Raw genomic sequence first — 26,110 nt, forward strand, 5'->3', positions numbered from 1 at the left:
GAGGAGAGGAGAGGAGAGGAGAGGAGAGGAGAGGAGAGGAGAGGAGAAAGAAAATAGAAAATAAAGCTCTTTGGTACTTATTGAAAGTATATTAAATACCATGCTCAGGAATTTCTTAAGAAATAGGTGTACTAACAATTATATACGTTGTAAAGTAAAACACAAGGATATGTCACTACTGGGGTTGTCATTCTCTCAGCCACCTATATATATATATCATATCACCAATACTAACTGCATGTTTTAAAATTAATTGCTGTTTCTATATGAGTGAGTAATTCAGTGAGTAATATGAAGAGTAGTCAGAGAAAAACTCACGTACTTAGTCCCTTATCTATTTTTGTGCAGTATCCAAATCTTGCCTTTTATTTTGTCCTAGATATTAAATCAAGGCCTGAAGGAATCCAACAGGCCTTCCTGGCCATGATCAGCTTCAGCTGCAATTCCCACTTGCACCTACACATGGGCCCTAGGACTCTGTTGCAGTTCATCCCCAATGTCCAGACTATATACCAATTTACAATCTAGGGTTTCTGGTCCTCAGCTACCTAACTGTCCCTACCTGCTGTATGAACATTCTGGTACAAGCTGGGAGAAAATATAAATACTCAGAAGAATGAAATATACTGAAAGCTTAGTCAAACACAATAATACTATTTTTTTCTGCAAACTGCCTTTATTTTTAGGTGATAAAAATATGTTTTATAGAAATATAAATACATATATAGTCTTCTCAGCTTTAAATTATTCTCAATTTTCTCTATTTATAGTTTGAGGCAAATATCTAGCATATTCAATATGCTTGATCAAGCATATACAATAAAATAAAAGATAAAAGTAGATATTTGGGCACTTTCTTTTATGGCCATATCTGACATTCTTTTCTTTCATTTATGGTTGTTTAGCTGCCATTTAGTGTCATTTTTACCAGTTAAGTCTGTTAAGCAATTACTGAAGATAGTTCATAACTGAAAAATTCAACAAGATTCAAATCTGAGGAGAAAAATAATCAGAGATATATAAATCTGTATGGGAATGGAGTCAGTGACCATGATCTTCACAAACAGCCCAACTGTGAATTTTCTTTATGTCGTACAGAAACCTCTTTCAATAAGATTAAGGAAATGATGACAAATGAAATTTGATTACGTTTTGTGAATGCAAACAGATAAAAAATAAAATACACTGTCTTCTCACCCTTCCCATTCTTTTCCCAAATCTACTGGATGTTATGCATTTGAAAAACAGAATTAACAACCTGCACTTGAGATGAAGAGTTTTACCGTTCTGATTTTCCTCTAGTAATGTATTACCTATTTGTGAAGAACAGGTTCTGGATTGGAATTCTTCCTCTCTTTATTTTTTTTACATTATTATCAGTAAATCAATACCTGCTATACAATATTTAACATTATGAAACCCTATCCCTTTTCTTCCAAGGCCATGAATCCCTGCTTCCACAGGGATTTCCACAGGAAATATGGGCGTACTTCCTTTTCTTTTCCCTCAGTTTGATCAGCAGCTCCATTGCAGAAATTTTGGAGCAGGTCCAAGGAGGGCCACAGAGATGATCAGAGGGCTGGAACACCTCTCTTGCGAAGAAAGGTTGAGAGAGCAGAGCTTGTTTACCTTGGAGAGAAAAAGGCTCTGGGGAGACCTCATTGTGGCCTTCCAGTACTTGAAGGGAGTTTGTAAGTGGAAGGGATACTCACTTTTTCAACGAGCAGACAGTGACAGGATAAGGAGAAATGGCTTTAAACTAAAAGAGGGGAGATTTGAATTATATGTTAGAAGGAAATTCTTCACTCGGTGGTGAGTCACTGGCACAGGCTGCCCAGAGAAGCTACATGTGCCCCATTCCTGAAGGCTTTCAAGGCATGATTAATCTAGTGGCAGTCAGATCAAGTGGTTGGCAACCCTGCCCACAAGGTCCCTTCCAACCTAATTGATTCTGTGACTGTGTGATCCCTTTTTTAGAGCAGCATTATGCAAGCGAAAATGAAACTGGATGCTTCCTGAATGAGAATATATGCTGCATTGATAAATATGATAAATATTGGTAGTAAATATATGAGCAATACGATTTACACTGCTATTGAAAATGTATCTCACTCAAACTACAGCATTCCAGAAGTGGACATTTATGTCACGGCTCTGAATGATACACTAATAAAATTATATTCTGGGATTCATTAAGCTCTTGATTTTTCAAATAATTTTTTACTCTTTTGATCCGTTTGTGTGAGAAGATGCTTACAGACACACACAAAACAAAGAAAAAAACATTTTTCCACTTCAAAAGAAACTGTCTTTTTCTAATCTCTCTAGAGATCCTCTTGTCACAAAAATTGCAAAAGTTCCACAAGATCATGTAGACTGAGATTTTCACTACCTCATTTTCACTTTACATTCATTTATCCATGACTGTATGTTTCTTAATTCATTTTGTAGAGACAATAACTTTTATGAAGGCTAATTCTTTAGTACATTAAATAGAATTAAAGTACAAACAGATTAGAACAATCTTAGAATAAATAGATTAGAACAATCAATAAGGACAAAGCATACCTTATAGTCTAAATAAGAAATAATTCACAATTTAGAGGCATTTAAGATTAATTATATCCCCATACTTTTTTAATACAAGCTATATTTCAATAATATTTATAATTTACCTTGTCCTAAAGTTTGCAGGATGAGGATGCCCATCATATAATGATAAATAATCATATTCTTCTTCAAGAGCAAAAGACTGAAAGACAATCTGTATTCTGTTTCTTTCTTCTGCTATTATAACCCATGTACAATTTGCACCATTTGGATATCCGTATGGGAAGCCAGGGCTTTCTATAGTGCCATTCAGTCCTTTTAAAGTTCCACCACAGGTATAAATAAATCCTATAACAAATAAACAAACAAAGAAACAGAAGTTAGCAATAAATAAATAAATAAATAAATAGAATTAAATCACCTTCTTTAAAAAATATAATTTCAATTCATGGTTTCTATAAATTTATCAAAATAATTCTCACCGAACACTGAGTTTAGAAAGGTGAAGACTATATATTAATATGTCATGGAAACTAAATGCAAAACAAGCATAACACGTGTTTTCTACACTACATAACACTATATAAAGACATATGGTGGTGTCTTTGTAAATTGATGTAGACAACATCTATGACTTAATATGAGACAAAATATTTGTATTGGTTCCTTCTTTTTTTTCTTTGTAAAAAGGATGAGAAGCCACTGCATAGTCAATGACTTTCTTTGTTTTGGTGCAGTTCTGCTACAGATTAAACCATAAACCTTCTGCTGCTCATACCCAGTTCAGCCAGGAAGAGACTGAAAGGATATTATGAAGAAGCTTTTTCTGAACATTAATTCTCTTGGTTGAAAACTGTGCACTTAAAGGCTGAATGTCAAATCGCCATCTGTTACAACTCTGTATTATCTCATGTAAAGAAGATCTATTGTGTATTTGTAACCAGAAAAAAACCAAACGTGTCTATTTAAATAAAATATTAATATGAACAGTGAGCAGCCTATAGGTTGATACCCAAATGCATCAAGATTGAAGGACAGAGCTGCCAATAGATTCCCTTTAATATGAATATACCAAAATGTTTAAAATAGTTCCCACATTCAAAAGTTAGATTTTCTTGGAATGCTAGCAAATATTTTTCTGCACAGAGAAACTCTTTTCTAAGGAAAATAAAATAAATGAAACAACTATAATTAGAAAAACATGCCCTCAGGTTACTGAGTACTCATGGGTTTCTCTATGCTCTTGTTCTCAGTCCTAAATCTCAGTTACAGCAATTCTTAATTGTTCTATGTCCTTATATATATATATGTATATACATACACATAAACACACATATATATTTGTTTCTGCAGCCCTTCTCCAGACAACTGATCCTTTAAAAATTTGATCGGTTCCCCTGCTTTGGCTTTTATGCCCCAGAAACATCTCTTCCTCTTGCTCAGAGCAAGCAACTTCCACTAGCAGGGAGATTTCATCAACAGAGAGAAGCAGCTGCTCAGCATGCTATTTCACAGAAACATGAATTATACTTCATAACAAACTACAAACAAATGAGATGTCATTCTCTAATTATACACACATGGATATATTTGAGCTCATTAAATCATCTTCTTTATGGCACATTCACAAGTTTGCCTTCATGTTGAGCATTTAAATGTACAGAAAACTTTTCTCTGAAGTAAGAAACAGAAGTCTTTTAGGATTTTATACATTAAATGTTTACACTGTAATGTAAGTTTTCTTGACAACAGAAGAGAGGCACAGTTTTTTTTTATCACACTTTCCTTATTTATTTTCAGTATGAGAAAATATTCCTAGTATGAAGTGTGATTACTAGTTTATTATCTGTATATTACAGATATGTAAAACAAAGATTGAGTGGAAGATCTTCTTAGAAAGTTATTAGGGATTCATTTGCCTCATCTATACATGTAGTAAATTTTATCTATCTTTTTCATGCCAGTCAGCTTAAAGAATATATTTTCACATCAGTGACTACACTTTCATTTGTTCTTTAGCATTCATTGCTAAAAGTCTGTTTTATTTGTCACTTTTGACATCTCTCTTCCTCATTACTACTTTTAAGTCAGTTTTATATATTTATATTATTTATTGTTTAACCTAAGTTATTTTATTTAGGATTTCAGAAATAGTTTGGAATGATGTTTTTTGCAAAACTAAATATAACTAAACACATCATATGATCCACTTCATAGAAATCCCGCTCTTCCTCCAAACATAGTCATTGAAAAAGACATTTTAAATAGCTAAGTCTCTACATATATCAGTTTAACTTCTTTTCCAGAAATCTGTTGTTAAGGTCTACTGTAATGACTGTGATCTTTTTCATCTAGAATTCACAGCTAGGATTCAGAACAAAATTTGCTTGCAAACTCTTTTCATTAAATGCAAGACTTTATTGAAAGCATGAGAAAAAGAATTTGAAAGATTTAAGTTACACTAGAAAAGAAAAATGATTAGTGAGTTAAGTGTGAACAGGTTCAACACCTCTGGTGTTTATACTAGTTAGTGTGATTCAAAGTTCTCTTCATAGTTTCCTACTAGATGTCAAAATTCAGTTGTTTAAATCTCATCAGTCTTATGTGGATTAATGTATTGTGAAATCATAAAACACCACTGCTCTTCCTGATTTCAATTTTTCTTTGATTGACTGTGGAGTCACACAGTCTGTGTTCACAGTAAACATCAGTAACATCAGTTCATTCCTTATCTCCGTATTCAATATTCATTGCCTTCTATTACAGAATCACAGAATCACAAGGTTGGAAACGACCTGCAAGATCATCCAGTCCAACCACCCTCCCATTCCTATCAGTGCCACAAGCTACTAAACCATCTCTCGTAGCTCCTCATCCAGGAGCCTCTTGAACACTGCCAGGGATGGCGACTCCACCACCTCCCTGGGCAGCCATTCCAGTGCCTGACCACCCTCTGAGAGAAAAAGTTTCTCCTAATATCCAACCTAAACCTCCTCTGGTATAACTTCTTGCCATTTCCTCGGGTCCTACTATTTGCCTGGGAGAAGAGGCCAGACCCTTTTGCACCACAACCTCCCTTCAGGAAGTTGTAGAGTGCAATGAGGTCTCCCCTGAGCCTCCTCTTCTCCAGACTGAACAATCCCAGCTCCCTCAGCCGCTCCTCATAAGACTTGTGCTCCAGACCCCTCACCAGTTTCGTTGCCCTTCTCCGGACACGCTCCAGGGCCTCAATGTCTTTCTTGTAGTGAGGGGCCCAAAACTGAACACAGTACTCGAGGTGCGGCCTCACCAGTGCTGAGTACAGGGGGATGATCACCTCCCTGCTCCTGCTGGCCACACTATTTCTAATGCAGGCCAGGATGCCGTTGGCCCTCTTGGCCACTTGGGCACACTGTCGGCTCATGTTCAGCCGAGCATCTACCAACACCCCCAGGTCCCTTTCCTCTTCACAATCATCCAACCACTCATCCCCAAGCCTGTAACGCTGCCTGGGGTTGTTGTGGCCAAAGTGCAGAACCCGACACTTGGCCTTGTTAAACCTCATCCCATTCATCTCAGCCCAGCGATCCAGCTTACCTAGATCCCTCTGCAGGGCCTCCCTGCCCTCAGGCAGATCGACACTACCTCCCAACTTGGTGTCATCTGCAAACTTACTCAGGGTACACTCAATCCCTTCATCTAAGTCATCAATGAAGATATTAAACAGGATGGGCCCCAGTACCGACCCCTGGGGGACACCACTTGTAACAGGTCTCCAGCTGGACTTCACTCCATTGACCACCACCCGTTGAGCACGGCCCTCCAGCCAGTTCCTTATCCAACGGAGGGTAAAACTGTCCAAGCCATGGGCAGCCAGTTTCCGCAGAAGGATACTGTGTGAGACCATGTCAAAGGCTTTGCTGAAGTCTAGGTAGACTACATCAACTGCCTTTCCCTCATCTACCAGTTTGGTCACCCAGTCGTAGAAGGAGATGAGGTTGGTCAAACACGACCTGCCTTTCATGAACCTGTGCTGGCTGGGCCTGATCCCGTGGACAAGCTGTGTGATCTCTCCCAGGAGGATTTGTTCCATGACCTTCCCTGGCACTGATGTCAGGCTGACAGGCCTGTAGTTCCCCAGATCCTCCTTATGGCCCTTCTTGTAGATGGGAGTCACATCAGCAAGCCTCCAATCCTCTGGAATCTCTCCAGTCAACCAGGAGCACTGGTAGATAGCCGAGAGCGGCTTAGCGATCACCCCCGCCAACTCCCTCAGCACCCTAGGATGAAGCCCATCCGGTCCCATGGACTTGTGACTGTCCAGATGGAGGAGGAGCTCTCTAACTGTCTCCACCTCGATCTCCGGGGAGATATGCTGCATGTCAGCCCAGATATCCAGATCAGGGCACAAAGTGCCCTGAAGATAGCTGGTCTGACTATTAAGGGCAGATGTAAAGAAGGCGTTGAGGACCTCAGCCTTCTCCTTGTCATCTGTGGTCACATTCCCTGCTGCATCAATTAAAGGACAGAGATTATCCTTGGGTTTTCTCTTGCCATTGATATATTTGTAAAAGGATTTCTTATTCTGCTTTACTGCAGTGGCCAATCTAAGTTCGAGATGGGCTTTCGCCTTCCGGACTTCCTCTCTGCATACCTTTGCAGCTTCCTTGTAATCTCCCCTAGTAGCCTGTCCCTTCTTCCACAGGACATAGACTCTCTTTTTCTTCCTGAGTCTTGACAGTAATTCCCAGCTCATCCACACCAGTCTTCTCCCCCTACGGCTCGCCTTACGGTATTCAGGGACAGCCTGTTTTTGCGCCTTTAGGATTTCCACCTTGAGGAGCGTCCAGGCTTCCTGGACCCCTTTGCCCTTGAGGAGCAACTCCCAAGGGACCCGTGCTACAAGCGTCCTGAGCAGGTCAAAGTCCGCCCTCTTGAAGTTCAAGATAGTAGTTTTGGTAGTCACGGTATCAAGACAAATAATATTCTAAATCTTTACTCCTTGCTTTTGCATGTCTCATAACTATACTGGTAGCATAGAGTAATCTTTTTCTTTTGCTCCTTCAACTATACTGTTTCATAATATATTTCCACAGCGCCATCCTTCCAAGTTCTCCACACCTTTTTTTTGATTTCCTTTGTTGACAGCAGTCATCACTGTAAGATAACTATATCGTGTTGGATGAGCACCCTAAGAACATACTAAGTACTTGCCTGCTTCTTTTTAAGGAATTATTTTGCACTTGTTATCTTTTACTTAAAGAGCAAACTGAGAAAATGGAAGATTTGCTGCTCATAGGATATATATACACATATATATTTATGTATTTTTATGTATACTGATCTTTCATCTCTTTCACTACCGTACAACTTAAAGCAAAGTCAATCTTATCTCGTAGTATTCCTTAATTATATCATCTGTGTTCATCTCCCTTTTTTTGTGCATGCAATCTACCTATTTGCAAAGTTATTCCACCCTCCATCTGGTGTCCCTCCTCTGTTCAGGATCCATCAAAATTACTCATTTGTCTTTTCTTCACATTCTTCTGCAACAGCTTTTTCTATTTATATTCTTTGATCTGCCTATTGTCTTTGACAACAAGAAACAAAAAGTCATTTTCATGGTGACCATAAGTCAGGAAGAAATATTTTCCTAGGTTACTTCTGTTGCACTGGATCTTTTTCTGTTATCTTAGATCATCTTAGATTTTATAGTGCCTGTGTGCTTATCCTTCCTGTTTTCTTATTCTGCCTTGTCCTCTTGTTTGAGAAACCACTTGCTTCTGTGGTTTCTCATAATATTTTCAGGAGTTTCCTAGCACTTAAAATAACATATTGGATTTAGTTCCTTCCTACTCTCCACTTTTTTCTCTGCCTTCCTCACATGCCTAGCAGTTTGTATACTTTCCTTACATTGCTTTGAGAAAGGAGTTGACTTTTACACTGAAGACATTCATTGGTGTCCATTCCCAAAACAATGTAAACTCCTTGTACCTTCTGAGTTTCAATTTCCTCCTGTGCTCAATGTGAAAACTGCACATACAAGCAGCAACTCTAAAACCACAGAGCAACAGAATAGAAGTATTCTGCATCTTCAGGGTAGTTTGCAGTAAGATAGGGATCCACACCAGATAGAAGGCATTACTGTTGCTACTGTTTCAGAAACTATTTTCTATTCATGTAGAGTTCCATGAGTATTAACCTCAGTACTCAAAGAATCTTTTATACTTTCATTTTCTCCTGAACAGCAGCTCTTACAGTGAGCTTTCTACTAGGTAAGGTAGAAGGACAACAAGGTCCTACTTTGTAGAGTTTCTTTTCAACAGATTAGCTTGTAAGTTTGAATGCACGTGGTTATTCTTCCCCAGGTGAAGAACTCTTTCATTGTTTGCTTCTGCTCTCCAGCGTTTTAAAGAACTTGTTGGAGTTGGTGTGGAACACCAAACATTACTGTAGACTAGGAAGTACTATTTTTCCTCCAAAGTTTAATTTCTTTGGTATAGCCTGAAAATGTTGATAAAGATTTTAGTATTCTCTAGGTCTCAGGTGTGAAAGGTGGAAGAGGAAGAACAGATTCTGCTCTTTGTGACAACATTGAGAATGTTTTTATTTTAACAAACAACCTTAGGTCTAGGAAATGGAAGGATTGCTCATGTTCACGTGGACTCCATTTTGAAGAGCTGAATTGCAAATAGCCAACACAGAAACTAGATGGTGTTTAACAAAAACATTCACAATATTTTTGATAAATATATTGAAATAAATATTGTTTGTCATTAAAATTCATTTAAAAAATGTATTTTACTTTCTGCAACAGAAAAAAAAAATAGCCATATCCTATAACTAAAATAAAAAAAGCATTAACTTCAGTAGTGTCATCAGTCTTTGGGGAACTTTAAAAGACATAACATTAACCTATTATCCTCTATGTCATCCAACAGATGAAGACGGTCATTTTTTAAAAAAACAAGCTGTATTTTTGTCTACCATTAGGCATTAATTTATTATTATTTTTTTCTTCCACAACTCCTTGACAGGAAATAATCTCGTGTTTCTGTTTTAAAAGCATTGCTACTACTGCCGTGCAATGAAAGTCTAGCTTCAACAAGTTGTCTGAATTCAGGATTTTAGCCCCAGTATGTAATTAACTTTCCTTCTAAAGATATATCAGTGTTTTCCCTTATTCCTCTAAGATGCCTTTTAAACAAGAGATCAGTTGATTTAAAGTGCCTTCCTGCTTGTGTAGCCAGAAAATAGCAATCTCTCAGATGTAACAACCATCTGGGCAATTGAAGTAGACGTAAAAGCAAGAAAGGACATTTGGAATTTCATCATAGAATGAATTAAAAATCCTCCCTGGGACTGAAAGCCTGCCATATTTAATAACCTTCACACACAGTAATGCTGCCAAACATGCAGGGGAATCAGATTATTTGGATTCAAATAATAAATTTTTGATCTCAACGGTATTTTGACACCCTGCTTCTCTTCCAGCTATAAGAATAAACATTCTGTGCAATGTCTTCTTCATTTTTGGACAACAAATCATGGAAAGTGCCTTTCTGACCCTCTGAACACCTGATTTTTTCTCCTTCTACCCACTCTTCCTGCAACCCTTCCACTTGAAAAGTCAAAAGAACTGGGTGCAAGCAGGAGTTTGTCCATGACTCTCAGTTTCCTGGCAACCCTAAAGAGGACATAATATCAAAGTCACATTTGAAAATAAATCCATACAGATTTAATTTCTGAAAAAAAGGAAGAAAGAAGGAAGAAAAGGAAAAAAAGCTTTTGCCATAATCCTACCATGTCACAGATTTAGCTAAACTCAGAAGAAGAGAAAAAGAAAGGATTTAAAAAACCAACAAAACAAAAAACTACAGAATGGTTAACAAAAACAAAACACCTTATAATAAGCTTTAAGATAGGAAATAAACATTATCAAGCAAAATATGATGCTGGCTTGAAGTGATGTTAACAAGATTGTAAATGGCTTAAAAAACTCGTTGCTTAGAGAATCAAGAAAAAATTATGGATCTGTTTCTCTGCCAAGAGACATGTTTTATACAGCAGCCTAAACTACCTGAGTGCTGCAGAATTAAAATGCTTTGAGAAGCAGCAGTTGGAAAAAATACAGTTTTTGATATACTCCAAAGAGTAAAAATAACAATCCTCAAAAACTCCTTTCAACTAAATAGGAACCAGATTTGAATTAAATAGGCAATATCTCACTCCTCTCTTTAGTGAACATATTAAAAAATTATTACCACTTTTCTGATGATGGGCAAGATGAGCAGAAGATAAGATGGGAGAGAAATAGAGATCACTACAAAGACATAGTGAAGGAAGAAAAATATCCATAATTAGACAGATAGACACACATATGGGTTTTGACTGCATGGAATAGCAGGATCTGGTTTCTGGTTTTCATTTTCTGAATTATATACTATGCAAATACTATAAAAATGAAAGAGCTGTGGACATCTGAATGTGAGGAAAACAGGTGAACTAACAGTTTCCTGACAAATTTCCTATAAATGAATCACAGAATCTCAGAGCATCCAGGGTTGGAAAAGACATCTAAGATCATCCAGTCTAACCATCCCCCTATTATGAATTTTTCCCCCAAAAAACATGTTGGTCAGTACATCTAAACATTTCTTACATACCTCCAGGGATGGTAACTCAATCACTTCCCTGGGCAGCCCGTTCCAGTGCCTGACCATTCTTTCAGAGAAGAAATATTTCCTAAAATCCAACCTGAATCTCCCATGGTGCAACTTGGGGCCATTCCCCTTAGTCCTATTGCTGTTACACGGGAGAAGAGACTGATTAGTTTTTTACCCAGCAAAGAGTTTATCTGTCTAAGCTATGGGCTGCCAGCTTCTGCAGGAGAATACTCTGAGAGACTGTTGAAAACTTTGCTGAAGTCTAGGTAGACTACATCAGCAGTCTTTCCCTCATCCACCAGGTGGCTCACTCAATCCTAGAAGGAAATGAGGTTGTTCAGACAGGACCTGCCTTTCACGAACCCACGCTGGCTCTACCTGATCCACTCTTTGTCCCTTACATGACATGTGATGTACCTCAAGATAATCTGCTCCATAACCTTTCCTGGCAGCAATGTCAGGCTGATGGGCCTGTAGTTCCCCAAAAATAAAATCATGGAAGGAGTTTGAAATTAGAGGTTGTCAAAAGCTGAATATTCATATTGTATTTTTCAGTTGAGTTTTCTGTTTAAAGTTCTATTTTCTAAACTAAGAATCTCAAATCAAGCTACATATTTTAAACAATTTTAGCTTTGTATCAAATCCTTTATGTTAAACTTTTTAATAATTATAACCATGTTGTGGTAAGTCTGCTTATGGTTTAAACAATGCATTATTAAACTGCATTATTATTAAACCATTCTGAAGTTTCCAGGGCTTTTCTAAAATAAAACAGCCTAGAATTTCCTGTCATTAAGAGCACTGAACCAGACACAAAGTTTAGTGAGTAGAAGTCTTTCTAAGAACATTATTTTATGTAACTGGAGTAACTGGGTTTTAAACTCCATCTGATGAGCAGTTTCAACAAGCAGCTGTATTTACTATGACAGTGAATCAAAGAGAGAGAGGCAAGGAAGAGGATGTCGACTGACTCAACCATCCCAGCTGATTTTGCACAATTACAAAGTGTGGCAGAAATCACTATATACAGTAATCACAATTAAGAAAATCTGAATCTTCTCTCTTCTTCTCTAGTTAAAACTTAAGTTAAGCTTTTAGAATTTACTAAAAAAAAGGGGGAAAAGAGCAATAAATATTTAATCATATCTTTGGTGTCATTCTTTCCTTCCTCTTTGAAAATAAAAACAAAAATCCAGCTACTCTGGATACTATTTGGTTACTATTCCAGTGTGAAACAAAATCTCTTTTGTTAACTGTAAATGACAGTTACTCTTTGTATTTCTGTCAACAACTTATATTCATGGAATCATAGAATCATAGAGCCATTTGAACTGGAAGTAATCTTTAAAGGTCCAACTCCCCTGCAATGAACAGGGACAATTACAAATAGATCAGATTGCTCAGAACCCAGCCTAAACTGACTTTGAATGTCTCTAAGGATGGGGCATTCACCACATCTCTGAGTAACCTGTTCCTTTCCTTATAGCCTAAATACTTCCTCTCTTAGAAATCATTTTCCCTTGCCCTATCACAACAGACCCTGCTAAAGAGTCTGTCCCCTTTCTGATAGGCTCAGTTTAGATACTGAAAGGCTGCTATCAGATCTCCCCATGCCCTTCTCTTCTCCAGGCTGAACAGACCCATCTGTCCCAAGCTTAATCAACCATGCTGAATAATCTGAATTTGTGATAAGCAAAATTACAAGAAAAGGTAATGAGAAATTCCAGTAGAAAAAGAACATATAAAAACTATGTAAGAATGTAAAAAACGTCCAAAAAGATCTCACTAAAAACACAGAAATGGGTGGCAAAATGTTAATGCAATAATTCTAACTTTGATAATATAGTTGAACTTAGCAGGCAAAACTGCTGGAGAAAAGAGTTATATGATTCTGTTTTAATAAATTATTCTTGTAAACAGAGAGATTTTATTGTTGATTGAATGTATTCTTGTCCATTTGCATGTAACAAGGAAATTAGGCATATTACTTACTTTTTTACAGCATCTGCTGATAGAAATTTTGACATTTTGGCAGATGCACTAGGTACTAAGCATTCACAAATGCCTATTACACGAAGTAGACAAGTACTTAATGCCCAGGAAAAATGTATATTTCTGTCCTCAGTTTTTTTCTTGAGTTTCATCTTATTTCAGTACACACAGAAAATCTATATTAGTTATTTCTTGAAACTTAATGAAGAGTTGTTAGGTAATGGCTCAAGGCACAACTTCTAACATTCAGTTTCTCCCTCTCAGTCATTAATACTCTGCAAAGTTCTATGTCACCTCTTATAAAGTTAGTAACATATATAATTTTTTGTTATATATTTTAATTTAAGTACTCTGGTTTTAGCTTATTTCATCTTTTCACTCTTTGGATCTCATCAATTTTTCAGTACTGACATCTGCTTTTGTTAGTAGCATTTCTAAAATTAATCAGCATCCCACATTTCCAAAAAATTGTTGGTAATACTGCTACCATCTTATGAATAATCATCCCATCTAACATGACAAACTAGACCAAACAAGAAAGATATTACTTTGAAACAAACTCCACTGCATTAGTAGCAAAGAATCTCAGCACAGTATTGAAATTTGCTCAGTGCTAAGCAAGAAAAAAAGTGTTTCATAACTTTCTCAGACAGAATATATTGTATCTTTGTATTGAATATTAGACAATAGCAATGCCTTACCTTACAAAATTTTCAGGAGGGGGATCCTTAACACTGAATGCTTTAATTTTATAATCAAAAAAAGAAAAAAAAAAAAGATCCTCTTGGCATCTTAAAGTAAATATGAGGACTGCGCAAAAGTAAATTATTTGTTGAATTATGACATCAGATGTGAATATCCGTGGTATGGCAGCAAGGGCTGAACCTTCCCACCAGTATTCTATTTTTTTGCTATGTGACAGATGGCAGCAGAGAGGCAGTCTGAAAAAATAACATCTGACATAGCAGCATATATGAAGACAAGGTGAGGAACTGAATTCCTCCACGCAGAAAAAAAATTGTACCGACTGACATTCTTGATACTTGCTGAACATTTATGGATGATAGCACAGAGAGAGGTTGTTGGTATGTTTTTGCAATGGCAGCAGCAACAATGGACCACTTCTGTTGGTATAGTTTTTATAAATGCAGTATGGAGGCTCTTGTTCATCACTGACAAAAAATGCATAGCTAATGGTGTTTACTATGTTGTAAAACAGTTTTTATACCTGAGAATCAAACAGTGTTACTATGTTCTTCATATCTGTTGTAGTTTCCATGGAAATAAATAGAAGGTATCTCTCGTAGTGTAGGAGAGAGTTAGTGTGTTAATCTTCACAATTTCATGCCCAGCAAATACAGAGTCAGACAAATGTGGATTTACAATGAAATATTTAAAATCCAACCACTTCCACTCTTGAGTAATTTTCTACCATTTTTTAGCATGAACTCTTGTTCTCAAGCTCTTTGTCATATGCAAAGAAATTACTGATTACTTCAAAGAATAGATGGAAATAAGTCCCAGAGACCTTGTCTGGCACTTTGTGTTCAGGGATAGTTGTTGCAGTTGGAAGCATAATTAATTGTAATGTCTGAATATAACTTCATAATTTTTTCCTTCTAATGAGTTTTCTAAATTACGTATTCTTTGATGGTATATCAATATACAACTTTATTAAGATATCATACTGCCAAAGTGAAATTCTGGTGTAAGTAGAAATGACATAGTTGGATAGTGATAGGATATGGGGAATGGTTTTAAACTGAGAAATTTATTTTAGATATTAAGAGAAATTTTTCACTCAGAGGGTGGTGACACACAGGAACAGATTGCCTAGAGGGTTGTGGATGCCCCATCCCTGAAGGCATTCAAGAAAAGGCTGGATGTGGCTCTGGGAAGCCTGGTCTAATGGTTGGCGACCCTGCACATAGCAGGGAAGTTGAAACTAGATGATCATTGGAATCCTTTTCAACCCAGGCCATTCTATGATTCTATGATACAATTCTATGACACACCATGAAATAGCTGGTTGTTCATAGCATATTCTGGTATATAAAAGTTGATTTCAGGCATTGCTTTTCTGCGTCCCCCTAGAGTCTTAACTCTCACTGAAATTATTATACAGTATTAAAGCCAAATGTATGTTTTGCTTCTGTACCAGCAGATTATCTTTTCAGTCTTAATTGCACATCTTCTGACTAGTGTATCCACCATCCTGTCTATTGAATGCAATCTAGAGTGTTGTGTCATCTTCATGTTTCTATAATGACATCTATTCTGCTTTCATCTGCTTACAAATGAGGGGCAAGAACAGATTTTTATTAAATGTGTCTGTTTATAGTGTCCTAACAACAAGGTTCCTATTATTGTCAATGGAATGCTGAACAATAAGTTCAATTGCACCTACTCATACATATCAGACTATACAATCAAATAAATAGACTCCATAAAGTCTCTACTGATTATGATGAGACAGTACATAGATTAACTTGCTTTTAAAATGATTCCTGTTAAGCAAAGGAATCCTGCCGAAGGTAACTTTGTAAGTTAGTGATTTCAAATTATTATATTAATACCTTTTATTTTCCCAAAAGAGCTTCCCAAGGCATCTAAATTATACTTCTAATGTTCATAGTGCTTTATTTTCCTGTGCCTTTCATGAAGGGTGAGCTACCTGAGCAGGGCACATTTCAGGTCTCCAATTCCTACTCATACGTATCAGAACAGAGTTGCTGTCACCACTACTCTCACTGTAGTATTCACAAAAGCAAGATTGCTAGTTTTGCAAGGACTGCATCTTCCGTCAATACAAAGTGAAGCCAGCAAACTTTGTTGGTAATGACAAGACCTGATTACTTTTTGTCTTCCTTTACTGCAATGTGTTTCTTCCAGATCCAGGGGGAGCAGAAAGTCAGTAGGATATTCACCTACTTTCTCCCTTTGTAAGAGAGGAAGATACAGAGAATTCCAGGACAGAGTCTCAAATTCTAAAATCAGACCTTTATGTGGATGTGGTAACACTGGTAGAGAGAAGTGAAGAAGAGAACAGTGAAAAACAGCAATACTGTTTAACCAGCTCTTTAAGAAAAATACAATGCAAATTTTATCAGCTTTGCTGCTGGTGCAAAGGAATGCCCTCTTTAAAATGCTCTAGCTCATATCACATCAGTGAATAATAGCAACAGCTTTAAAGGAACAACTACGAGCATTTGAAAAGGGCTAAAGAGCAAGAAGAGTATTCACTTAAAATAATAATAATAATAACAGTAACCCTGTATCTTCCTTCTTCCTACACAAAATATCTTCTTTTCATGTGCTGCAAAACTTCTATATCCATGTGAAATGTGATGCAATAAAAAATTTCAATTAGTGCCTACTGTGCCAATAGAATTTTTTACAGAAATGAGGAGTAGTATATTCTTTTCTATTTCTATTTCTATTTACTATCGCTATAATTAGGAGTGTGATTATGCTATCAGTGCAGTGAAATGAAAATAGAATCCACACCCAGTATGAATAATTTACCCAGTGTGTATGGAAATTACAGAATTCTCAAAAAAAAGATAATCATATTTTCTGTCTCTGTTAATTACTTTGTTGTAATTTGAGATATGTGACAAAGTTATCAACGCAGTGTAATAAGCTTGAATCTATGCAGAGTGAATCTAACAACTTTTTCAAATAGCACTTACTTCTTGGAAGTAAAGGACTTTGATGAATTCCTGTGGCAAAATTCATATGATTTATGTGGGAGGAGGGAATGCAACTGCTGCTCAGTGCAATCAGAAATCCAGACTCAGCTATAATTGTATGCTTCTAAGATTGTAATTGTTAAATTGGAAAGGATCTTTGAATATGTAATATGAAGCCCTATATGAAGGCTATAGTGATTTGAGCTGATTAACAGAGTAACTGGTAAAACTCATCTGAAAGCCTAAAGAAAGCAGATTTCCATGGGAAAAAAAATAATAAAAAAGCTTATGTTTTGTGACTGACATCTTGTCATAAAGTTCACCTGTAGTCTCTGAAAGCACAGCATATGTACAGGAGCAAAGTACAGAGATAATCCCACAGTACTTCACAAACACAAAATAAAATAGGAAGACAAAGAGACAGGGCAATCCAAAGGTTACCTTCAAAACGATTCATTCAAGATTGCAAGTGAATTAATACTTGTCTGAAAAATGCTTACATATGGTTAAAGAGAAAATAAAAATAAATTTACATTCAAAATTTAATTTGTTTACATTAGATTTAGGCATAATAAGCAGAAATAAAATAAACCTTTCCACTAGATATTCTTTGAATCAAGAGATTAACTCTAAAAGACACCTCCAAGCATAAAGAAATGCTGGGCATTAAAAATCTTCTGGTTAGAGTCAGACCTGCCCTTTATGTTAAAAAAATCACATATTTTTAACTTTCATTTAGGAATCATGGTCTACTTTCTCTTAACCTTATTACTTCTTTTCTTTTAGAATTTTGCTCACAAAACATCTGTAGAAAAATCATTCACTTGCTACCAAGAAAGCATATGATATTTAATCAGAAATTCTAAATAAGTGAAAAAAAAATAGAAAACTCTCTCAATCTTATGAAATGCAATAGTTGAATAATATTGAAGTATGTTTCAAAATCGTATTTATAATTAAGAAAACCAGAAGATTTAAATTTCTTCTCTTTGTAAATTATTCCCTTATAAAAACACATATTTTTCTTCTTTATAGTACTTTATCAGGAAAGATCAGTGATGACTCATGGATATCATCATAGATTTTGCAACAGTTAATTATACTCTTAACCAAAGACACAAAACATTCTGTGCTTGTTTTCATGCAGAATTGATTAATGAATATTTGCAATCTTAGATATTCATAGGGTTAATGTCTGCATATAGAGAAATAAACAGATATAAAAAAAGAATAATTGAAATAATCTCTTTAAATAATTTTTATGTGTCCAGGCAATAATAAATTGATCTTCATTTTTTTTTACCTGTAGACAAGATTAAGTCAAATCAATTTTTTTTCTTTTTGCTTTCACAGAATCACAGAATCACAGAACTGTAGGGGTTGGAAGGGACCTCCAGAGATCATCGAGTCCAACCCCCCTACCAAAGCAGGTTCCCTACAGCAGGTCGCACAGGTAGGCATCCAGGCAGGTCTTGAACATCTCCAGAGAAGGAGACTCCACCACCTCCCTGGGCAGCCTGTTCCAGTGCTCCGTCACCTCACTGTAAAGAAGTTCTTGCGCACCTTTCGAACAGTTAAAGCTCACGTTTTCATAAAGTTGTAAGATTCTGGGTTTATTTTAATTTTAAACCCATAAATACTGAAAGTCCCACTATGTGTAAAATCTACAGCTAGGAAAACATATCAGGTAACTCCAACCTGCATAATAGATTTCCTGCTGAGTGATAAATACTGCACTTAAAACTAAAGACACCTCAGTTTTTGAAATAAAACTGTTACCAATTTATCCCACTGTTAAAACTCATTCCTTTCACCACTACAATCATTTTCTTTGAGATATCATATCACAGTATATTACTACAGAAGGAAAATTAAAATAAAGTTATGGAATTCATTTAAACCTTATACATCCTGTTTCCATTTTTGTTATTTTATTTTGTTTCATTAAATATTTGCTTTATTCAATTACTACATTTTTCTATTTTTTTCCAGTCTTTGCTTTTATCTGTTGCCTGAATTCTTTTCTTGCTCAAATTTATATTGCAGTAAATTGTGTACTGTTATTTTCAGCTTTTAAAATATTTACAAATACAATTTCCATCATCTTCCTAATCGTTCTTTAAAATTGTGTAAAACGAAAAAAAAAAGTATGTCAGAGCAAGAGAAAATAAAATATTAATTAATTACCAATTGATCACTTTTAAAACCTTTTTTCAGAGCAAACATCACTTCATCTGTCTGTTAATACTATGGGTATTTATTGCCTATTTAATCTTTCTGTGACCTGCACTATCTGTTAAGGGGGAAAGCTAACATCAAGATATAGTAAAGAAATGTGCTGGGGTGTTTCATGTGTCTGAATTACAAGATTTTCTAAATGCCCACAGAAAAGTGTTGAAACACTGGCTACAGTTATCCTTATAGGTCTCTAGAGGTCACAAAACCTTAAATCTTAACAACAGGTAAGTATAATCATATCCTGTGAATTTTCCACTTCAGTGAGTGACCCAGATTAGGAAGCTTATTACAGCTAATGAGCTCAAGAAAGATGAAAGAAAATTTACTGATTTACACTGAGCAGTTACCAGGTTCAAAAAATATGACATTCCTTGCTATGTTTCTCTTACGTTTTCTCTAACATGATGTTTCCTGGGATTTATCACGGCAAAATATTTATTGAAAAAGTTAGAGAGAGGAGTTCTGTAATCCTAATAATTAATTCATGAGGATAAGACCTCAGTGAATACAGAATGGCATAGCTACTTTTACTTTGAGCTAAGATAACCACACCACCTGAAAAAATAATCCAAGGGGGGAAAAAAAAAAAAAAAAAAAAAAAAGAAAGAAAGAAAGAAAAGAGAAAAGGAGAGCCAATACTGCTCTACACAATTATATTAATAAAGTGTATTGCCCTCAAACATCTATGAATATCCACTTTAAAATTGAAAATGTGTATTTTTTTAAAAACTATTCTCCGAGATAAGGGAGAAAAATGTCCAACCTGCAAAATTAGAATACTTCTGAATGAAATGTCTTTTCCTTCTTTGTCACCAGTACTGTTTTCTCCCTTGTTATAATAAAGTAAAAAATGCTTAGTAAAATTCCTGTTTTATTCCTGCAATTGTTATACTTTTAGAATGAGAGGACAAGGGTGAGGACAGTGTGCTGTAGTGTCTAGGTATGGTACGAGAGCCTTAACAGCACTCAGAGCATTTAGATCACAATTAGAAGACGTCTGTTCCAAACAGCCTTACTAGGTGTCTTTCATGACTTCTGCCTCCAAAAAACAGAAAGTAAACAAAAACATGTATTATTCAGTTTATATATTTTGAGGTCAGCCAGATCGATATAAAATTGTCTGTTAATTTTAATCTTCCAGTTAAATTGACAGATAAAATGAAGTGAATTAGATGCCACAGCTCCAGCAAGTAATATTCTCAACTAAAGATATATTCATCCTTCATTTTTTGGAAAATTGATAAACACAAACAGGAAAGTTGTAACATTCAGAAGAGCATAATTCATAGGTTATGTGAACAGACAAAACAACTTAGACTGTGAGAAAAACAAAGAAAAAGTATGTCTAGAGAACAGAGTCACCAAAATAGGTCACAGAGAAGCAACAAGAAGTATGACTTCTTTGAACGTCCAAAAAGCTCTTCCACAAAAACCTTTTAAGGACAGTAAACTGAGAAGCAAAACATGGTGAAAAATATCTTATTTTACAGGCAGTAGTTAGGAGGTGAGTAGAACTACAGAATTAATATAGATACATATATATTTTTAAGGAGAAAAGCATGAATCAAATTTCAGTATTCTAACTTCCTCTGAACATAGAATACCTCAGAATGATTGCTTATGTGTATTAGACTAAGTTGTCTCGAATATTAAAAATGGAGAAAGATGAAAGCATTATTATTATTATTTTAATTTTTTTTTGAAAAGAGTAAACAAAAAAGTCAGAATTTTCCTGTGATGAAATCACTTGAGATGTAAAGGCCAGGAAGATTTTCATAAGAACCAGAAAAGGTGTTTGAGAAAATGACAGTGAGTGAAAAACAGCATAGATTGATACGATTTAAAGCATTTTTAAATGAAAATTAATTTGTATAAAATTAATGGGAAAAAAAAAAACAACTCTTTACCAAGATAAGAGAAAGAAAAGTCCAACAAGACTTGTGCTAAGAACAACTAAGAAACAACAGAAAGCAAACTGGACATATTTTTATTTATTAATGTTAAGTACTGGAGCTACAATCTAAATAATATTTCAAATTAAGAGCATAAAAATAAGAAGTGATTGCACAAAAGTAATCTAATGCTGCTATTTTGAATCAATGCTTCTAACAGTTGTTCACCTGAAGTACTAAATCAATTCCTCGTTTGTCTTTAACGGGAATAAATACAATGCAGTTAAGCAAAGTACCGTGGTATAGAACATGATAATTGTTTAACTGCATTCATAAACAAAAACAATAAGGAAACTGCAGGAAAAGGTTTATGCAGAGGCATGTGAAGCTGAATGAGAATATGCATTTTAACATATATTAGTGAGAATGAAATGTAGAAGATATATAATGTATAAAACTGTGACACAATTAAATGATAGTTCAGTTATTTCATACAAGAAGCTCTATGAGCTATTATTTTACCTAATTATCCTTATTAAAGAAATTATACATTGTAAAGTTGCAAAAGAAGTACATACATACACATGCATGCACACACAAAAAAAATTTTGAATATGAGTTCACTTAAAATGGAAGATAAGCTATTTCAAAGGAAAGAAAAGGATTTCCATAATTACATTTCATAAGTGTATAAGCAGTCACATTCCTGAAGTTAATTTGTATGTGGGTCGCTCCAAATTTAATGCTTCCTATTTATTTTGTGAAAGAGATACAAAAACACTGTTAGATACAGCAAAGTCTCAGCTACGAAACATTATTTTTCAACATAGTAAGCACCATTACTTAAACACTTTTTTCAGTTATGAACAAGAGACTGCATTGCATACTTGTGAAAATCTGGTAGATGATCCAGAATATGATTTGTCTTTCATATTGTTGTCATCACTGCTGAAATGCACCATTCCTTGCTTCACTGTGCTAACAACCACTGTTTGATCTCCACAAGCATTCATCAAGCATCAATCAATACTAGGAGGTGAAATTTCTTCCACATGGAAGTATTCCGTTAAACCTCCTTGCTTCATTCACATTTTAGTGTCAGACACCATTTTGTCAGATTGCTCCTCAGCTGCCATCTGTCACACAGAAACAAAATGTAATGGGTTACCATTGGCAAGGTTGTCTTTACTGCCCTGTCTCCAACATCTGCCTCTAACGTCATGGGCCAACCTAAAAAAAAGGAGGTATAACTTTTGGAGTTGACCTCACAAATATCTTACATGATCATGAAATTACAGTTACATGGTTTTCTCTCCTGCTACTATTTTACCACTTCTGGAATTTCTAAGATTAAAAAAAAAAAAAGAAAAAAAAAAAAGAAAAAAAAAAAAGTATTCCAATGCCCTTTCTTTGGAAATCTCTTCCTAGCTTAAACTTAGAACAACATACAAAAAGCTATTGTATGAACAGCTACCTGGAGTTGCACTTGAATAATAATAATTTGACTTCATCACAAAATCCACTAGATACAGCCTTTCTTCATATTTTCATTTTACAACTACTAAATTACAATGAATATGAAATTAGACAGTCCAAATAATATATTTCTTGATTGCATCAAGGCCTCTGAATCTCTGTATATTTTCCAGTATCGTGAATTTCTTACTTAATAACATAGAGAAAAATGATGGAGTAAATTACTGCTTTATAAACTTTTCTTCCGTATTTCTGCTATATTTATTTTCTATGTTGAAGTGATACTCATCACACTGTTATATCTGATTACAGAGCCACTTTGATGACTGTCATAGCCATTTTAATACCTGAAGCATTTATTTATTTAAAGGTTAAGGCTTTCTGGTAAATATTCTGCTTCTAGTTGTTATCCAAACATATTGATCTATATTTTTCTCACTAGCAATCCAATAGAGACAAACAGGTGTCTTCTTTTTTCTTATGATTGCTTTACTGCTTCCCAATGAATCAGTACATGCTCTCCTTCACAGAACAAAGGAAAGAAAGAATGGAGGAAAGCACTTCTGTTATTAACTGAAATAGTAGCAAATCATGAGCCTCTGACTGAATCCAGTGTGTAAGAATATAAAATGTTGTGCTATTTCAACATTTTCCCTTCCTGTGAAAGCTTGTGGAAGTCTAATACAAATCCTGTTTTCAACAACACCACAACATTTTCTTTTTTCCTTTCTTTCTTTTTTTTTCTTTTTTTTTTCTTCTTTTTTCTTTTTTTCCTTTTTCTTTTTTTCTTTTTTCTTTTATTGTTATTTTTATTTTTTATTTTTTATTTTTTAGAAATACATAAGACCTAACCACTTCAGTATGAAAAACTTTGAACTGAATTGTGAACCTGCTGACAGTAGGTTCCTCCTTCTAGAACTCCTCTGGTTTGAAAGAAAGAAAGTTGAAGGCACCCATACTTCTGCAGGACTTTTTCTTATTTTTTTTCTTTCCAACAATTCAGACCATTGAGATAGAACAAATTCTGTTTTGGTATATAACATGGCTAATATGATGTCATTGGTTGTTTATTTGTCTTTCTAGACTATCTTACCAAAATAACTATAGTGACCTCACTGAAGTAGAGAGCAAGAAGAAAACTACTGTGAACTATAATAATTATATTTGCCATTTGCACTTAGTCTGTCCACTATTCTTCAGAACAGGCCTTGCTGCATAGCGGAAATACTTGTAATTTCTCCACAGCTTCAAGAGAATTTCAGCTGAGATTATACATAATCATAAAAGCATATAAATATGTAAGTATTGCAGCATTTGGCAATACTACTCCCAGTATCTTATTGTCTGGATTAGAAAACAGTGCAATCCAGAAACAGCACATTTTCATAATGAAATAGCTGGAGCTAAAGAACAATGTTCACAGTCAATGAGTTTGAAACAGAATAAAACAAACAAAAAACAAATTAGCATTACAAGAAATACTGAAATTGGTTATGTGTTTCAATGTATTACAGAGTAAAGGAGATAAACCTCAATGCTGAGATTATTGTATTGGGTTGCCATATCACTCAGAATTCTTCAAAAATGGCTTACTGCTATATGCTTATTTAGTGAAATCTTTATCTGTTTAAATAAAACACTATGTAATTGAAAGTAAAACAATTAATGCAAGGCAATCAATCTCAGCAAGGGTGTTTCTCATGTCTGCTAGGAAATTTCTGGAAGACAGAACTCATTTTTGCAGCTTACAGAGCAGATTTGTAAAGACTACTGAAATAAAACTGTGTAAAGTAAAATAAATACTAAAGCCATGCAATTCTGATGTCAATCTTAAACTGTGGAAGGCTCTCAATGTTCCAAGGTTCACAATATTCCACTTAGGAGAAAGATGTAATTTCATAATTTTGTGACTTCTTGAAAAAATAGTAAGTGTTTTGTGCCTATATGTGCTTACCTGTGCCATTTTCTAAGCATTAATATTAGTCTTTGTGATAACTGGCTTGTCTTCATACACATAAAGGAACAAGAACCCCAGCACTCTAGTTAGAGATTTGAGCCCTTGCCACAGATTACCCTAGGAAATCATTCTGGCATTGTGCAAGACATAGTGAGACATTTAAGACAGGAATAAAAGGTGGGAAAGGGGAAAAATCAAGGTCATTTCAGGAGGAAAAATATGAAAATATGGAGAGAAAAGGAGAGATGGAGAGAAGGTGAAGGAGACTAGACACCCCTCAGTAGTTCATACATACTTATCTAGTCTGCAATTTGGCCAAGAGGTACCAGCAAGCTGCTAGGTTGGGACCTTTGGTCTGGGATTCACTGAGAGATCATTGTTATGTCTGGATGTGCATGTATGTATGTGTTTGAAGCACAAGGATACGGGAGCCTCTGAGGACAGATGCTGGGGATCCCTGAGTGTCTAAGGACTCAGGGGATCCCTTACATGATTCCTTTTTGACTTTAAAAATATTTTTTGAAAATGTGGGAAAAATAGGAAGGCAAATAAGACAAAACATGTCCACTCTACTGATATCATATTTCTATGCTTTACTATGCTCTATGTTTTAAGGTAAAGCACATTTTAACCTCTATAAATTAAATAAAACATAATTTTGGTTGGATGACATTTGTGGAAGATCTTTCCTGAGATAATCAAGAATAATAGAAGAATATGAATAAAACACAATTAGTACAATAAAAATCAAAAACATGCAAACCAATGGAACCAAAAGGAACAAATAACTGTGTACACAAACCTCAGTGGACAAAAAAACCCACAAAAATGATAGACCATCCCAAGAACAATACAGTAGAACTGAAAAGCAAGATTTTTCAGAGAATGAGATTGTCTACCTCACATTTTATAAATCAGCTTAGATCTTTTGAATGTACAGAAAATATATTTCATACAAAATTGCATTTGCAACTGATAGTATGTGTAAATAATGCTTGCAATTATATGCTGTGTCACTGCTGCCATGTATCTCAAAGCTCAAATTAAAAACATTTTGTTGCTTAAAAGACAAAGTGTAACTACTGTGAAGTAAGGTTTAGGCATCCGCTGTTCTGAGGAAATGTTGAACTGTATGCATTAGTATAACTGAAATGCTCCATCTGCTGGCTTCCAGGTCCATTGCAAAAATGCAGCATAAATTCTTGGTAAAATGTTCTCTCATTTCCCTCAGGCAGTATAAACTGAGAAGTAGAAACAGCATTACTTTACACAGCTGACAGGCACGCTCTCTGAAATGACTTTGATAATTTCCATTATCTACATAAGCACATATTAGCAAATAGTTTTCTATCTGTTATTCTTAATTGACTAATCTGTCAGAGTTCTAGAAGTTAGAATGTTACAGACTTCTGGGTTACAGAAGTATGGAAATACAACAAATCACACTCAGTTATTTTAAAAAAAGTATTAATATGAAGAGATTCTTGTCATTAAACAGCAGAAAAAGCTAAAATACAATCTACTGTCAATTATGGTAAGATCCTACATACATGTATATACTTCAGTGATAGAGCTAAAAAATAAAAAGGCAATAAAATATTTTTGCCAGATATCATCCATCCAGCCTCACTAAACATTTCTATAACTGAAATAGTATATCTGTTTTTA

The 26,110-nt window shown here is 35.2% G+C and overlaps 1 protein-coding gene across 3 annotated transcripts in view; it reads right to left on the reverse strand.

Annotated features, from left to right (window-relative positions):
• Positions 1 to 26,110, reverse strand: part of CSMD3 (CUB and Sushi multiple domains 3) — a 539,260-nt gene that overhangs the window by 458,001 nt on the left and 55,149 nt on the right. For all 3 annotated transcript variants that reach the window (XM_042869066.1, XM_042869064.1, XM_042869063.1), the window contains exon 2: positions 2,676 to 2,898. In XM_042869066.1, coding sequence (XP_042725000.1) covers positions 2,676 to 2,898 — 223 coding nt within the window. The remainder of the gene's footprint in view (positions 1 to 2,675; positions 2,899 to 26,110) is intronic.

The sequence above is a fragment of the Lagopus leucura genome, unplaced genomic scaffold, assembly GCF_019238085.1.
Source record: "Lagopus leucura isolate 7727_CA_CO unplaced genomic scaffold, USGS_WTPT01 Super-Scaffold_100002, whole genome shotgun sequence".
Lineage (NCBI taxonomy): Eukaryota > Metazoa > Chordata > Aves > Galliformes > Phasianidae > Lagopus > Lagopus leucura.